Source organism: Balaenoptera acutorostrata, chromosome 7 (assembly GCF_949987535.1).
Source record: "Balaenoptera acutorostrata chromosome 7, mBalAcu1.1, whole genome shotgun sequence".
NCBI classification, from domain to species: domain Eukaryota; kingdom Metazoa; phylum Chordata; class Mammalia; order Artiodactyla; family Balaenopteridae; genus Balaenoptera; species Balaenoptera acutorostrata.
The window spans coordinates 33986992-34005437 of NC_080070.1; the positions used below are offsets into that span (position 1 = coordinate 33986992).

Consider the following 18446-nt stretch of genomic DNA (forward strand, 5'->3'; position numbering starts at 1 on the left):
CAAAATTCCGTTTTAAAAAAAGCACCTCCCTAGAGAAATCCGGCTTTACAGAAAGAATAAAAGTCATCCTATTTCATGTATCGATGGCACCCAACTGCTGAGAGATTCAGTAACGTCCCACCTGCTGAGTGTGCTTTGTAAATGCTAGCATCTGTTGTACACCATTAATGTTTCCTAGCTCACAAGCTTACCAGTTGTTGTTATGTGCTGTTTGCAAGGGAGAAAAGAAATAACTTTCTTTAATAAAAGGAAAGAAGCATCGATGCTCACATGACTAGACTGAAATCAGGGCTCCTGAGCATGGGGAAAGCAAGCCACCTCCCCCAATCTTTTAACCTGCCCCTACCCCCAAACCCCCTCTGAACACTTTCCCACCACTGTTTGAAGCTGCTCTCCCCACATACTTTCCTTGGCTTCCCTGATTTGCGATTCGTTCCTTAAGCAGTCACAAATCACTACACAGAAGAAATTTAAGAATCAACTATATCCCAGAGTCTCCTAGGATAACTATACTATATTTTTGTAATATAATATAGAATGTGGAAATAACATAGACTTAATTACCTTTATCCTTACTTATTTCATAAAAACAAGATTTTGTTATCTTCTGTGGAATGGACTTTGGGCTATCATTTAAAAATTGGTATCTTGCTCTACCAAAAATTTCTTTAACAGGACAGAAAGAACATCTACAAATGACCAGAAGGAACTCTTAATCAAACCAAATGTTTGCAATCCTATAACAGGAAAACTTGATTTAATTCCAAGGGGTTATTCCTTTTGACTATATGAATTTTCACATGTTAAAACATTTAAGTAATTTGACTGAGAAGACAGGGAGAATACAATATGAAAGCTAAGAAGGGATAGGACCAGTCTGTAACGTCTGGAATGCTAGGAATAAAAGATCTTGCTTGAAGAAAGTAGAAAGTTCAAGAATGGCAAATTTACTAACCATGGATCTAGAAGGGAATTTGTAACCTCAAGTGAGTTATTTAATCTATTTTAACATCAGTTTTTTCAACTGTAAAGCGGAAATCATATTTGTTATTTACCCTTAAGGGTCCTCAATTTCACACTCATGTAAAACATCTAGATTCAAACCCCATGTAAAAGACCTAGTTCAGTGCCTTCTGCATAGCTGGTTCCCAAAAGCAATAGCAAAGCTATCATTTATTACATCGAAGCTGTACATAGTCAGCACATACTGCTGTGGTGCACCTCTCTTCTTGCCGGTCTACAATTCAGGCTAGTACAGCATCTTGTTACTAAACGGCTGGCTGAGAGCCGTGGTAATCATTGTGAAAGAGGAGACTGCTCACCATTTGGTCCTGACCACCCAAAAAAGATTCATGGCTTTGCCTTTATTAGAAGAGATGGAAGGCTCCAAAGGACCCAGAACAATGGTCACAGAACTGGCAATGGCTCTCAACCACTTGTGGGGTAGAGTTTTCTTTGTCCCAAGTCTTTACTCTGCTTTCTATTTTATGCTGTTAAGGCATCTGCCAGGCGTTCATTCATTCATTTACACAGCACTAAATGCTCCATTCCAGGCATGGGCTGTGCTCCAGGGCCACAGAACACAGATGTAGCCCCTGCTACTACCTACCAGTGCATGCCACGGACCCACAATGCCGCTCACAAGCTGCTCCCGTTCACCACCCCCCCCAAAAAAAAAACCACTTTGGGACTCTTTCAGATTTCTCAGTTTCTCTAGCAGAACCGGAGAACGTCCACACTAAAAGGGACCCTAAAGGACCATGAACAGTTTCATTTAGAGATGAGGAATGAGGGCCACATGTCAAGGTGTGGCGACCTGACCAGAGTCACATAGCTAATAAAGTAGCTATTTAGCCTGAAGCCCCAGCTCTTGAGCCACTAATCTTACTAGGGCCCTAAAACAAGACATCTTTTTATAACTCTCTTGCTCATTTAAACAGACAGATGTAGCCTATCGCTTCCCTTTTAAAATCTTCACTTTCAGATGCCCTCCAACTCCGCTGTCTCTTTTTGCTTTCTTAGCTATCAAAACTAATCCAGAAGTAGTCTATCAAATGGGACTGGATAATACATCCTAAGGTATAAATGATTCATATTAATGGGGTATTTGCATTATAACAGGAGACAGACCTTCCACCCAGTATTTGTAATGCAAAAATAACAGACCTCAGTAAAGACTGGGTTATTCATGCAGCTGCTTGGGAGGCAAAGGAGGGTCTTCTCAAGCCTGTCCTATCAGAGCGGTAAATGGCTTCTTTCCTAACACAGTCCTTTATACTAGTGTCCACAATGCCCTGGGGCTGATACTCTAATATGAATTAAATGAACAACTACTAAAAATAAGTAGGAAAGGACTTGAAGCCTTCTTAAACTTCAAACCAAATCTTCTAATCTGGGGTCTTAGCATAATAATCTGTCCCATATCCTGAAACATGACAGGATTTGGGCCAGAACCTCACAGTATTTTTAAAGAGCTGCACAGATCCAAATGGGCAGATGGTGTTATTTAACACGCACATATTTGGTGTCACTTTGAATTATTTTCCCTGGTGCATAACCTACAGTGTAAACAGCAAAGCTCTCATAAACAAATTTAGATTTTAAAACTAGCCCTTAGACATGTTAGTAGCTTAATGGAGTTGCCACAGTGGAACAAAACAGTTTTTAATCTAACAAATAACCATAAAATTAAAACATAAATTTACACATTTCATAGTCTTTAAAAGTGTAATCTCTCTACCCCAAGAATTATACAGATCAAGTAAGATGAGAACTAAAAAGTATCAATTAGGTTTGTCATTCAGGAAGTCAATAATGACCCTACCATTTAGCTGAAAGGTAAAGGCCCTAAAATATTTCATAATAGCTGAGTTGTATGTCTTCGTTGGTACTCTTGATTCTCTGGGGCTCAGTTACCTAATGTGTAAAATAAGGTCACTCAGTTAATGTTGGATGGATGGATGGATGGATGGAAGGATCGATGGTTTGAAGACTGAATGGATAGATGGCTAAAAGGTTGAACGGATGGATAATAAGGGTTGGCCCGGTGATTTAATGGGATATTGTTTAAATAAACAGCAGGACCAATGAAAGGTTTTGTGTACATTTTGCTTGTTATAAAAAAAGAGAGACCTAAACATATTTGTGGAAGAGGAAAGAATCTAGTAGAAAGAGAGAAACCGAAGTGCAAAAGCGTACAAATGACCAAGAGGCATGACACCAAGAGCCCAGGAAGAACATTTACCCCACCTTAAAAAGGTACCTCACCATTTCTTGCTCTAAGGATGAAAGGGAAGCAGGAATGAACAGAAGAATACATTCTATTTTGGAAAATAGGGTGTGAGATGAGCTGTTTCACAGGTAAGAAGGCAACAAATGGGTAAAATGTAGGTGACACTGATCTCAGTGGAGATGCAGGTAAGGGTTATTGTCTGAGAATAAGGGAAGCAGGGATGGAATTGGGAATGTGAGGGTCAAAGAAATGGTTTGGATCTATACCTTGCAGGACAGAAGGGCCATACGCTATACTCAGGACCCAGATCATATTTAAAACAAAGACTCATTTGTCAAGAATCCAGTTACCTAGGCCTCGTAACCCTCTCCATTACTATATGACAGAAGCAGAGGGGATGATCAAGGAGCAATGGGGCTGTGGGCTGGGAGTGGAGATCCAGGTTTGCAGCTGGCCTAAGGGTATAAATTTATCTCATCTTCACCTGCAGGGAAGGAACAAAAATCTGACAAAGGGTTAACAAACAAGGCGCTTCCATCTGTCTTGCAGACCTAAAAGCTGAATCTTTCCTAAACATGCCTAGATTCTTCCTATCCAACAAGACCCCCCTTCTTGAATTGCATGTTCTATATATAAAACACTTCTCTCCCCTGTATCCTATAACATACTCAAAAATGCTTCAAGATTTCCACATAGCAGCACCATTGTAATTTCCACATAGCAGCACCATTGTAATTCCACAATGTAATTCCATTAAACCCATGGGAAACACAAAGATGTCACAGCCTGAAACTGGCTATGTGTTTCCCAAGGATTAAAGTAGATGATGATATCACAGGATAGATACAGCAATGGTGGAGACTGAAGAGGAAATATGAAACTCTGGCAGTCTACTCCCAAATAGACTGCCAAATTGACACCTGCTCTAAGCCTTGAAATATATCTAGTGGTAAACAGTTTTTTGACAAGAGGGGATCTTCTAGGCTTGAAGATAAACCAAGGCAATTGGCATGGGTTATAGTAATATCCATAACATTTTTAGTTTCCTGTTAGAATTTGCAAGTATACCCTTTCCTCCATACCACTGACCCTTTCAAAGTCCCTCCCAATTCCTCATGACAGAACTAACTTCCTCCCTCCCTCCCTCCCTCCCTCTCCCTTCCTTCCTTCCTTTTTTTTCCTCTCTTTCTTCTTTCTTTCTTTCTTTCTCTCTCTTTCTTTCTTTCCTTCCTTCCTTCTTTCCTTTCTTTTCCTTTCCTTCTCTCCCCCACCCCTCTCTCTCTCCCCCTCCCGCCCCTTTCTTTCTTCCTGGCTCCTGCCTGTTTTGTTTAGGAATACCGAAGAGCTACAGAGTGGGTCTTGGCCTCCTGCCGCCTTGGGCCCAGCCAATCCCCCCTCAGTCATCTGTTCCCCTAACCAGTTCAGGGGGGCTGTGTAAAGAACTGCTCTTCATGTCCTTCCACCCCCTTTCCTGGCCACCTACTGCCAAGGCTTTAAGAAAAGAGAGGAGACAGAGAAGTGAGGTTCTCTTCAAGGTCAACAGCCAGTGATCCATCCCCACCTCAGTGTCTGCATGTTCACAGGATGAGATTTTCCACTGTAGCGTTAATGACTATGGCCTGGACGGGAGGCTTACTCTCCTGGGGTGAAGTCATGGGGACCACTGACAAGTGGGAAATGCCAGCCTGTGCCATGGCGCCCCAAGCTCTGTCAGCTCCTCCTGGGTGGCAGCTTTCCTCTAGGCCCTTGCCCTAGAAATTCTGATTCAGTTGGTTTGGAGTGGTGCTCAGAATCCATCACTTTAAACAAGCTCCCCAGATAATTCTGATACAGTCAGTTAATTCATTCACTCACTGGATCTGTGTGCATTCAACAAATATTTCTTAAGAGTCTACCCAAACATTATACAGTTGAACACAAAAACACAGATATGTTCCCAGCCTTTGTGAAGCTTCCATCATAGAGAGGATAAGACCATAAATGTCACAAATGAAATTATAAATTGTGTTAAGTGATGGTCCATGTTCTAGACTGACCAAATCTGACCTAATCCATGGCTGATTGGAAAAAGAAAAAATGTTCCCTCCAGAGACATTTGTAGTCTCCCTCCCTCCCCCTTTCCTTTCTCTATTTTTCGTTTTCCTTTCCTTCTCTCCTCTCTGCATTCTTCTCTACCTGACCCACTTCTATGGGTCTGTTCAAAGGAATACATCAACCACTAGACAATGCTGCTACCCATCTTCCTAGTCAACATGTTTATGAGAGGCAGAATGATGCTGGGACAAAGCAGTGGAAATTTAAATTCGAGCCTTCCCTATACCTTACCTAGCAAGGTGACCTAGGCAAGTCATAAGCTTTCTGGGTGCCTGTTCCTTAGGTCTTTGCTGGCTTAAACTGGATGGCTTCTGAGGGTTCCTTCCTCCAGCCCTGCAACTGCATGATTTTCAGGTCAAGTGGAGGTCAAGTTCTTTAGATGAATGAAAAAGAGTTGAAAGGAGCCATAACAATCTTCTAGTCCCACTCCCTTACTTTTGAACAGGAGGGGATAGAGGGCATGGTCAGACAGACCCGAATTCAAATCTCACCATCTGTCTGCTATATATCCTTGGGCAATTTATTTAAATTTTGTGTCTGTTTATACTCAGAGCACAAAGGCATTGGTTATATCAACCACTTAGAATTTCAATGAAATCAGAATTAGAATTCACTTAGAAATAAGAAATAATACATTCAAAGTGCTCAAAACAGTACCTGGCATAGAATGGAAAACACAATAAAAGGGCCTTCCATTACAACTGATTCCTATCTAATTGTCATCTCTTCTACTGCTTTTCTGAAAACAATTCTTTTACGCCTAATCCCTGAATTAATTCTTTTATTTACTATTTTAATTTTCTTTTTTCTTTTTTTAAAAAATTTATTTATTTTATTTTTGGCTGCATTGGGTCTTTGTTGCTGCATTCAGGCTTCCTCTAGTTGTGGCGAGACGGGGGCTACTCTTCCTTGTGGTGCACGGGCTTCTCACTGTGGTGGCTCCTCTTGTTGTGGAGCACGGGCTCTAGGCGCGTGGGCTTCAGTAGTTGTGGCTCGTGGCTTCTAGAGTGCAGGCTCAGTAGTTGTGGTGTATGGGCTTAGTTGCTCCGCGGTATGTGGGATCTTCCCGGACCAGGGCTCGAACCCATGTTCCCTGCATTGGCAGGCGGATTCTTAACCACTGCGCCACCAGGGAAGCCCTAATTTTCTATTTTTATTCTTGATTCTCATTTTCAAAAATATTGCTTTGGCTGCCTTTTCCCGTATCTCTGTATTTAACATGCGTGTGTAACACGTAGGTGTAGGAGCATGTCTATACACATGTTAATGGGGACACAGGGATCTATGTATAAATGTCAATACAGCAGCATTTTCTCCATTCTGCCAACATTTTGAGAAAATTAAGGGGAGCATTTTCTCCACATATCCACCTTATCATTCTCAAGAGCAAAAACAAAACTCAGAAATTTTTTCCACAGAAATAAACATTGCCTACAGAGGTTACATCAAGCAGACCGGGCATGTCCTTCCTACAGCAGATAAAAGACTAAATTGGTGGGTTTGGACTGTGACAACAGGTGCAGTTCCTGTGGCTGGAACTGGGCTGAGATGAGAAAGCTTGTGCCAAGTGGCCAGAGGGGGCAGCTTGAAGTTAAGCAAGGGAAGGAGGTGCCTGGAGGGGATATGGGCCCAGGAACCGTAAGGGAAGAATGACAAGTAGGTGGCATAACAAACTCATTGCTGGCTTTCAACTTGTGAAATTAAGAACTAGCAGTGATTGATATCTAGTACAATACACACTGCTGAGTCCTCACTTATTTTTAAACACGTTAGTGTAAAAGCAGCATTTGCCAAACACATTTTATTTCTATGTATGTTTGTTCAGTTAACTGATTTTTCCTTCATAGGGGAAATAGCAGGGGGGTTTTTTGTTTGTTTGTGGTTACCTCTCTTCGCCTAAGACATCACATTGCATGATCATTTCAGTCTCCAGCATAGGAATCCTGAGGTCCCCAAACAAATTCCTCAGGGCCAGCCCTGCACTTCCAGTATTCACCACCTGGCCCCCTTGACATTGCTCAGGGGAGAGTAGTTAGGTAACTATCTCTCTGGTGCCAGGAAACAAACCACTAAGCAGTTCTGTGCACACAGCTGTTCCGCAAAGCACCTGACCCTTGACCTCAGTGCCGCCTCTCCATGAAATGCACTTGGCAGAAAAGAACAGTGGCTGAAGAGAAAGCTCAGCCCTGGGTGCATTTCAAGGGCTAGCAAAGCTGAGTCCCCAAGGGCTGGATACCACCAGTGTCAACGATCTCTGAAGCAGGAGCCTAAAGCTATCAAGAGCTATTCCCACATGGTAGTGACTTTGTCTTCAGTACAGACCAAGAAATTTTTTTTAATATATTATTATTTTTTTAATTTTTATTGGAGTATAGTTGATTTAAAGTGTTGTGTTTAAGTGAGAGAGTGGCATGGACATATATACACTACCAAACGTAAAATAGATAGCTAGTGGGAAGCAGCCGCATAGCACAGGGAGATCAGCTCTGTGCTTTGTGACCACCTAGAGGGGTGGGATAGGGAAGGTGGGAGGGAGGGAGATGCAAGAGGGAAGAGATATGATAACATATTTATATGTATAACTGATTCACGTTGTTATAAAGCAGAAACTAACACACCATTGTAAAGCGACTATACTCCAATAAAGATGTTAAAAAAATAATAATAAATTTAAAAAAATTTTTTTAATGAAATAAAATAAAATAAATTGTTGTGTTAGTTTCTGCTGTACAGCAAAGTGAATCAGTTATATGTATACATATATCCCCATATTCCCTCCCTCTTGAGCCTCCCTCCCACCCTCCTTATCCCACCCCACTAGGTGGTCACAAAGCATCGAGCTGATCTCCCTGTGCTATGCAGCAGCTTCCCACTAGCCATCCATTTTATATTTAGTAGTGTATATATGACAGACCAAGCATTTTTGAGAAGGCCTTTCAAAATCTTCACACATCAGAGGTTTTCCTTTGCTCAAACTTTTACATTAGTCAGGAGTATCCTCTGCTTGCTAGGAATGCAGCAAGGCAAATATATCATAAAACAACACGGCAGTGATCATCAGGCTTCAGCAGCTGCACTCCACACACAGGGAGAAAGCCTCACAAGCCTGGATCTGCAAAGGTGGTCATGGTCTAAGGAAACCCCTTTATTTGGAGGAGAAGAGAAGCAAGGAGATGGGACATCACCATCTCTAAGTGAGAAGGGAAAACGACTGTTAGGCTTAGCTCACCCTGAATTCTGGTAATTAATTTATAGCCTAGTGAACCCACACCAAGATACTACTAGAATAAAATCCAGACTTGCCATTTGTTCAGCAAGCTGGAAAAACAGCTGAGAACTTAACCAGAGAGGCAGTGAAGTGAGTGCACAGTGCAGTGAAGTGAGTGTGCAAAAGCACAGGCTCTGGTGCAAGCCAGCCTGGGTTGAAATCCTGCTCTGCCACTTGCCAGCTCTGTGACCTAAGACAGGTTACTTCCTATCCAGCTTATGTATTAGTAAAATGGAAACAGCGCTAGCAGTTACCTCATTGCACTGTTTCTTGTCCATGTCTCTATAATAATTAGTAATCACAGCATTATGTATAGAGGGAAAAAAAGCTTTCTAAGACCTCTTTCTCCTTAAAGGTCCTTAATATAAATTTAATTATATTAGAGTGATTCCACTAGTTTAGATGGCCCCCTCTAAGGTCACTTAAACTAAAGAAAACTACTGCAGGTGTTATAACTTATTACATCTATAACTATTTTAGCACATAAGGCAATGGAGCCTTAGGGGTGATTATCATATTGCTTTTTGCCTACTGGGGATTTTTTTTCAAGGAAGCAATAGGGAAATATATGTAAATTTTAAAAGAAAAGGAGATGAAGGGGGAAAAAGCTTAGAACTGCCACATCCATGTCTATATATTTAAAGAAACTGAGCTATATTTCTACTGATCTTGATTATGTCCAATAATCCATTTTGAAAAGGGTAATGAAAGACATTTTAGTTTAACTGAGTCACACTTACTTTATAGTATCTTAGACATTAGAATTTGACACAGAATTATGTCTTCCTTTATTTTCCACTTAGTTTCCATTTTGTTTTTTCCTTCAACAAAAGCAGTATATAATTGTTTAAAAAAATCTTTTTTCCAATATTTTAAAAACATATAACCTGGAGAGTGAAAGGCCTCTATCAGTCCCCTATCCAACATATACACACACGCAGTCACTGTAAGCTGCTGGTGTATACTCTTACAGAATTTTTTCCTGTACATATGTAACATATATATTAGTAATCAGCATGTTTTTAAATGGGAGGGATTCCACCACTTACCAAAATAAGCCCTGATATTAGTGAGGAAGTGCCTGTCAGAGCCACGTAGAACTTCGGCGTTAATGTGTTCAAAAACATGCTCACTGAAAAACAAGAGAGAGGGAGAAGAACAGAGAACTCATGAGTATGTCATCCGTAAAACCAGCTCTCATCTTCCTTTCTGGTGAAATCATTTGTTTCTGATGACAAGAATTATTAGAATCATAGCCAAGTGCCACTAAAATGGTTCAGCATTACACAGGCTCGGAATACTATATTCAAGTTATATATCCTAAAAGAAAACAACTACATACAAGAAGAGAGAGCAGCTTTTTGTTTCTGCCTCCCAAAACTATTGTTGTGAATGATTTTCATGGATTTACAGCCACTGAGGAGTCAAATCAAAGCTGGTTATTAAACTGTTAGAGAGGAACGGAAGGTACCCTAATATGTTTTGTGGAACCCTCACATCAGAGTCTTTGATGAGCCAACAAGCATATTTCAACCTTAGAGCAAATGAAAAATAACTATATTAAACAGTTATTAAAGATTCTAGGGGCTTCCCTGGTGGCGCAGTGGTTGAGAATCTGCCTGCTAATGCAGAGGACACGGGTTCGAGCCCTGGTCTGGGAAGATCCCACATGCCGCAGAGCAACTATGCCCGTGAGCCACAACTACTGAGCCTGCGCGTCTGGAGCCTGTGCTCCGCAACAAGAGAGGCCGCGATAGTGAGAGGCCCGCGCACCGCTATGAAGAATGGTCCCTGCTTGCCACAACTAGAGAAAGCCCTCGCACAGAAACGAAGACCCAACACAGCCAAAAATAAATTAATTAATTAATAAAAAAAAAAAAAGATTCTAACACTATGTTTACCCCTGAAAAAGAAAGGACGAGTTAGCATATAAGTTAGCATATATCAGTACAATTCTTTCAGCTAACTTACAAGGTTGTCAGACTGCTCATCAAAATAATTGTATTCAATGCAGAAAAGATGAAAAATAAGCCACTAAAAATGAATGTGTATTGTCAGACACCTTCCTGACCTGCTCCTGACACTCTGTTCATATCAACTACACAGTTGATCTGGTTGCCCATTAAGTAAGGTCACTTATACATTTTATAAGTATATTTTAAGTCATTATTTATATCTAGAAATTGCACAAAACTTTGACTACTACCAAAACAACAACTGACCTAAAGGGTTTTTTGCATGCGTATTCACATTTCTTTACTGAATATGTTTGTGGAAGGGGATCATATCCAGTCCCGTTTCAAAATGAAGAACATTAGAAGTAGCACTTTTATGTCATTAGGGGAAAAGGCTTTGGTATTTGTCAAAGCAAAGCCACCAGCATGAACAGAGATCAGCCCAGAAAGCAAAGTCACCAACATGAACAAAGATCCTATGCTCACTCATTCAACAAATGCTTCTCTCTGTTTATGAATGAGACTGTGGACAAAGAATGGAAGCATGATTCAGACACAGCTCCCACCCTCTAGAAGGCCAAAGTCTAGCTGGGAAACAGACAAGTAAACAAGCAATCACCAGACAGTTTTGATAAGTGCGTAGAAGGGTCCTGTGCACAGAATTTTATGAAAACACATAAAAGGTATGCATCTCAGGCTGGGAGTCAGGAAGATGTCTGGGAGAGTAAGCAGGAGTTAACCAGACCAAAGTGGGCAGGAGGAGGAAAGGAGGGCAATGTGAGCGAAGGACGGGGCCTGCTTTGAGGCCCTGAGGAAACAGCACACAGCCTTTCCAGCTGGTTGCACGGGTTGAAGAGGGAAGGAGCTTGGGCTGTGGACCCTTCGCAAAGGCACAAATGTGGAAGGATGCACTAACTCCATCCTTCCTGGTTACTGGGCATGCTCTCAGTAAACCTTCTCCCCCCAACACCCACTTTAAATGGATTGGTTTGCCGTGACTCATGGTCTGTCATTTGCAATCACGAATCTGGACTAACACAAAGTGCTCAGTCAATAGTCACGACTTGACTAAGTGGACTCTTTAGGGAGGTAGAGAAAAGCACAGAAGAAGCAGTCAGCCTAGGGCTGTGAGGCAAGAAGAGGTACAGTTGAGCTGAGGTGGTTACACTTGGCCATTAAAAAAACAAACCTAAAGCTTGTAATTGACAGTCTGATTCTGAGGTGCCTAAAATTCTCAAAATTCCCCTCCTCATGCTATGAATGATCCCACATTTTCCATTATTTTAAAAAAGTCACCAAACTAGAGTATTCACTTTGTTATTCTGTATTTATGAACATTCATATCTGTACCATATACTTTTCAGTAAGTTTCTGGGGACAAACTGAACATAGAATTCAACAAAATCCATTTCTAAAAGAAAGAGGAAAAGACTTGCCTGAATTTGAAGTGCTTTGGTAGCCCTGCTAACTCCCCAGCAACAAAAGCATAAAGCAATAGAGGAAAAAAGATTTTCTACTGAAAATTGCTGATCCACTGGGGACAAAAGATTATAGAATGAATTGACAAGTGAAAAAAGAGAAACTAAGTGAGTTTTTTAAAGAGATAAAAATAAACATTCTACACCTTTAGTTTTACTTAAGATTATATAGCTACCATAGGTAATACAAAAATTAAAACATGCTTCTCTACTATATCCAGTTATAGAAAGTGACCAGAGTTCGGAAAGAGAATGGTGGGCATTAAAAGAAATAGAGACACAAATAGAGAATGAGAAAAGTAGAAATAGAAAAACATTTAGAGAGTGGGAGTTGTTCATTTAATAACCTATTAATTTTACAGTCTTACTGGGCATTCTGGCTAACATCATTAAGACATGGCATTTAGCAATTCTGAGCACAAATATCAACAATCAGTACTTGCCATTTGAATCTATCTATCTATGTGTTTAAAGTTTATAACAAAGCAATTTTACAAATTAGAGCACTTAATGCTCACTTCAACTCTGTGAGGTCAATATTATTATTCATCTTATTTCACAGGTGGAGGCTGGGCAAAGAGCTGAACACCAGTCATCCAGCCTCCAGAGCTCAGGCTCACGGCATCAAGGGTGCAACATGAGAACGCTGCTGAAAAGCATTAAGGAACAAAATAGCAAAAGGAAAACAGCAGTCTTTCATTAGAAAAGGAGAGGAAGCTCTAAATAAGTGATACTGAAAGATGGATTTTTTATCACTGTACTTATTTTTATCACTGACTGTTAAAGATAAGTCCACTGGGATCTTATCATCAGTGTGTGTAGCCCCAGGGTGGAAGGGCAAGAAGCCACCCCGAAGGGGAGCATCTAGTTAAAGATTCCCCCCTTAAATTAGGAGGGCTGCACATTGCAAACTGGACTGCCTTAAACCTAGGAATACCTGGCCTAGTTTCATCAGGGTCACTAGCAATTATTTTTGAAAATATATGAGAGCCTGATGGAGTACCTAAAAATTAGATCAGAAAACTGTGGGGTGTGTGGTTTGAAACATAAAGTGGATATTCCTGACATCTATAGACATATCGATACTATCTCCACAGGTGCTGGGGCTAAGGAAAAACAAATTCAAAAACAAACAGTAAAGACTAATCTAGCTTTGGTAAAAATAAATTATACAGTGTCCTATATCAACCTGGAAACAAAAATTAATAAGTCAGAAGGCTTTTCATCCGATCCAGATGGGCATTCTAACAGTCACTGCTCAAAGAATACTGCATCAGTTATTCAAGGGCAGCCTTAGGGACTGTGTCATCAGGCGTTCTGAAGATGCTGAACTTTAACTTGGTACAGTCTTCTCATTTAATTAATGAGTAAACAGGAAGAAATTAAGTACAGGTCTGAGAAGAAACTAGGTAGGAGGGGTGGGTTAATAGATTGAAAACTCAATGACCCCTCTGGATCACAGAAGAGAGGAGGGAAGAATATAGTACAACAGGTCAACTGTGGAAAGTGAAGAATCACTCCTGTGAGCAGGGAACTAGAATACCAGAGGGCTTAATGAGGAGTCACTCGGAATGGCCCTGTGAGGCCCTGTCTGTGAGGAGCCAGCCCTGTTTCTGGCCCTCGTGACAGTAAGAGCCTTCTCCCGTATCCTTCAGAGCACAAACAATTCCCAAATTAGACTCTTGGAAAAGATGTGCTGTAAAACAGAGTGAGCACATAACGCTTAAGAAGGGTTTGACTCCTTAAGATATATTCTGCCTTATTCAAGCCCTTGAAAGAAGAGGTTGGGCTTCCCTGGTGGTGCAGTGGTTAAGAATTCACCTGCCAGTGCAGGGGACACAGGTTCGTGCCCTGGTCCGGGAAGATCCCACATGCCGCAGAACAACTAAGCCTGTGCACCACAACTACTGAGCCTGTTCTCTAGAGCCCACGAGCCACAACTACTGATCCCATGCACCACAACTATTGAAACCCGTGCACCTAGATCCGGTGCTCCGCAACAAGAGAAGCCACCGCAATGAGAAGCCCGTGCACCGCAACAAAGAGTAATCCCCGCTCGCTGCAACTAGAAAAAGCCTGTGCGCAGCAACAAAGACCCAACACAGACAAAAATAAATAAATAAATACTATAAAAAATAGAAAAAAAATTTTTTTTAAAAATGAAAGAGGTTAAGGCAGCATCAAAGACTTGGAGGTACTGACTAGATAGAGCTGAATATGCAGTGTGATAAAGTCTACAACACCCAAAAATATGGGTCTGCTTTGTCCTGTGTTCCATTTAACACCTTGCTAAAATAGGGCACGTGAAGTAGAAAAAATTAGAAAGTTATAACAATCAGCAATCACTGAAAAGATTAGGACTAAAGTCCCTAGGAAGAAAGGTTAAAGAAACTATGTCTATTTAAGCTGGATGAAAAACAATAATAATAATAAAGAGATTTTGTGTAAAAGCATTATGCCTGGGAAAGACAGCAGGGTTAGGAGACCGTCTCTAAATGTGAAACCAACTGCAGCATGGTGGCCCTGGGAAAGTCCCACACCTCCCCAGAGCGGTTCTGAGGCTCACATGAAACAGGCATTCCCTCAACCCTCACAGTGAGGTGCAATTTATTTTCCCAAGGAGTTGACAACTTCTACCAGAGAAGTAGATAATAAGCATCCCAGGGAAAGGAAATGTTTATCTTGTTTAATTTTACTTTTTCTTCATTTCATTTAGCTGATGATTATTTAGGTCAATGGTCCCAACCTGAGTCTCCAGCCTAAGTGAACTTGGAAGTAGACTCCCCCTCAGTTGAGCCTGAAGATAAGATCACAGCCTGATAGACACCTTGATTACAACCTAGTGAGACCCAGCTAAACTGTGCCTGTACTCCTGACCCACAGAAGCTGTGAGCTAATAAATGTGTGCTGTTTTAAGCTGCTATATCCATGATCATTTGTTATGCAGCAATATGAAACTGATAGAATCATGTATAATTCATGAAAGTGAAAATCCATGTGGACATCCAGTAACCCCAGCTAACTGCAGTGAGCCCAGAAAGGGTGTTAAGATAAGCCAACTCTATCTGCTCCAAGAGCGTCTTTCTAAACTGTTCATAAATAAAATGCAACTTCAAACTCTGCTGCCATGACAGCACGTTATTCCACATGCTGATCTGTGATTGCCTTTGCAAATCCACTAATATTAAAGTAGAAGCTCAGAGGAAATTTTTTTTAAATACGGAAACTAAGTATCTTCATTTTACCCCAGTAAATGGTCTTTAAAAAAAAAATAGGCACATTTTAAATATACAACATTTGCATGTTTCCAAAAAGAGTCAGTTTTACATCTGCAAAACTGCATCAGTTCAACAGAAGATTAAAAGCACACCAGGAGCACATTTCCTCTTTTGTTGCTTCTGTTTCCCTTCTCCTTGCCCTTTACCCCTGGTCTCCTTGAGCTCTGATAAGGTCTCAAGCTTTATGCATCACAATTCCCTGGATAAATCCTGTGGCATTTATCCTTGAGAGGAAAAAGTCATGGAAGTATATTTTTAGACCCGTTCTTATGGCAAGAAACCTTCATAAATCATTCTGTCTACTCTTCCCTCTACCCTTGACGTTGCCTTGGCAACTTTACAGGTATACTGTTTCTGCTTTACTGGGCATCTGGCTCTACTGAGGAGTGGAGCTGAGCTCATTCTTTCTTTTCTCAGCTGTGATCTGGGAAACTATAACGAACCAGTATTCAATCTTCATGGTTCCCTGTCCTTTGCTGGAGGGAGGCCGTCTGTCAAGCCATGAAGGACTGTCCAAAGCCCAGTCACATGCAAACCTCGGTAATCCAAAAGGACAAGTGAAGCAAGATCTCAGATTATCTGTTCCCTTTTATTTACAAGCAAGCTGATGATGGGGAACTCTAGTCAAGAATAGGAGAGAGGCTTGTATAAGTCTTACATTTTTAGCTATTTAAAACATGCTTTAATTTAGGGTTGAAGATTTATGAATCTTTTTGTTTCTCATAAACTGTTTAACATTAGGAAGAAAAAAGACATATTTGCCTCTAATGGGAGAAAATCTTCCCCATACTTATTCTGCAAAGAGACAGAAGCCTTGTGGAGACATGGTCCTCCAGGGTCTGGCCTCCTCTAGCCTACAAGCACTCACTGTGCCTCCAGCATCCAGCATCCAGCACCCAGCATAGAGCCTGGTCCACAGGGGTACTCAATGTTTGATGAACACTGCATGCTTGCATAAGGGTAGAGGACTAGGTGATGAAGTTGTAATAACATTATCCCAGGACTTCTGATTAAAAAAACTTCCTGTATCTGGAAAAATTGAGTCTTTGATGGCTCTAACCTTGTCTTCTGATCGTGTGTGTGTGTGTGTGTGTGTGTGTGTGTGTGTGTGTCTATCCCCAGAGTACCTGTACAGTGTGAGATGCTTATTAGGTAGATTGAATGACCACTACTCACCAATAAATCAAGAAGGTCCAGACATACTTATACTATCCTCACACAGCAAGACCTTGGCTATGTAGAACCCTCAGAACTGAATTATTTGAGATAGCTAAGGACCTATCCTATTAAAAATGAGACGTTTTCTTTTTAAAACAACTTAACAAGGAAATCTTTACAAAATGCATTACATACCTGACTGCATCTTTAAACAAAATATTCAGAAAATATTTCAATCTTTATTTGATGGCCCTAAGTCAACAAAAGTAATATAAACTATAGTACTGTGCTAGCATTCAGCAATGTTTTTAGAAACTGTTCAAGTACTCTATGTTTTTTCCCTCCAAAATAAAGTTATCCCAGACTGTTTTCAGTCTTTCTCATACCATTTTTGTCACCTGGCATACTATTATTTGTTGTTGTTGTGTGCCTGTTTCAAACCGCTTTCTCTCCTTTTTAATATGCTACTTAAAAATCTACTGTTCCTTCAAAGGCAAAAAACAACTTTGGTCATTCAATAAATATTGATGCTTAACGTATGTCAAACACTGTAAAATGCTGGGGATACAAAGATATATAATACATAGTTCTTGTCCTCAAGGAGCTCTGGACTTTGTGGAAGAGGCAGACATGAAACCGAACTAACAGGCAATTATTCTGAGCGTTACTCTGGAAATAGAAAGTTCGTACTTCTAACTCAGCCTTGGGCTAGGGTGGGGGACAGAATGTTCATCAAGGAATGTTCCTTTGAGAAGACGGCTAAGCAGAGCCAAAGGATGTTCACTGGATCCATGTAAAATAAGACCTGTCATCTCACATTGGTAACTCTTTGATGCTCATCTGTATGTGCTATATACACTGGCCTTTTGTTCTTAGAGCTCGGTGGTTTGATGAGTTAAGATGACTGGATGGCTGAGTTCCAGAAAGGTCCAGTATCACCGTAGTGAGGTATAATACACACTTCGGTACGGTGGCTGTAACCAGTGTTGTATAAGAACACTCTTGGTGGTTCTTGTGTTCACACTGGAGGGCTCCTTACAGAATCTGCCATGCAAAATGTGCTTGGACTTTTCTACCATCTTGAAAAGAACATGGTCATCAGCTTCTCATTTACCCCTCCTTTACTGGAAGTTATTTTTTTAAAAAGAAGCCTTAATGGTTTGATTTACGAAGATTACACGCGGCAAAGTTCATTACTTAAAGGGTTAGAATAGATGTAACTACCTAAAAGCGTTCAAAATACTTGTGGCAATCAGGTGTCTGAACAGATCATTGTTAAATCTAAGATGCATGGAAATAACTAAGAAAGGTAAGAAGAATATAAACAAGAGTAATGAATCTATAGTCTAAAACATCTTTCAGGAAATGTTCTACATTTATTAATATTAGCTAGTTCATTCATTTATCCAAAATGTACGTGGCTTATAAAAGGTACAAGACACTGAACTACACACTGGGACTGTGAAATTAAAAAAGAACGAGACTTAGACTTGGTTTTATTGTTAGGATTGCTCTATTTTAGGTTTTGTTCTTAGTGCTAGGGCATGACTCTTCTTTAGGGAGTGGTGCTTTTCCAAGGTGTAGCCATTCTGTGGTCCTAACTGAAGGCTAAGGTGTGCAGTGAGGCCTAATTTTAACAAATGGGACATCGAGATTGGTTCAAGATGGTGGAGTAGAAGGACGTGCTCTCACTCCCTGTTGCAAGAGCACCGGAATCACAACTAACTGCTGAACAATCATTGACAGGAAGACACTGGAACTCACCAAAAAAGATACCTCACATCCAAAGACAAAGGAGAAGACACAATGAGATGGTAGGAGGGGCGCAATCACAATAAAATCAAATCCCATAACTGCTGGGTGGGTGACTCACAAACTGGAGAACACTTATACCACAGAAGCCCACGCACTGGAGTGAAGGTTCTAAGCCCCATGTCAGGCTTCCGAACCGGAGGGTCCAACAACGGGAGGAAGAATTCCTAG

General features: G+C 40.8%; 1 protein-coding gene across 8 annotated transcripts in view; it reads right to left on the minus strand.

Moving 5' to 3' along the window:
* ST7 (suppression of tumorigenicity 7) overlaps positions 1-18446 on the minus strand; it is a 261269-nt gene that overhangs the window by 119255 nt on the left and 123568 nt on the right. For all 8 annotated transcript variants that reach the window (XM_057550035.1, XM_057550032.1, XM_057550036.1 and 5 more), the window contains exon 2: positions 9644-9726. In XM_057550035.1, the coding sequence (XP_057406018.1) occupies positions 9644-9726 (83 nt within the window). The remainder of the gene's footprint in view (positions 1-9643; positions 9727-18446) is intronic.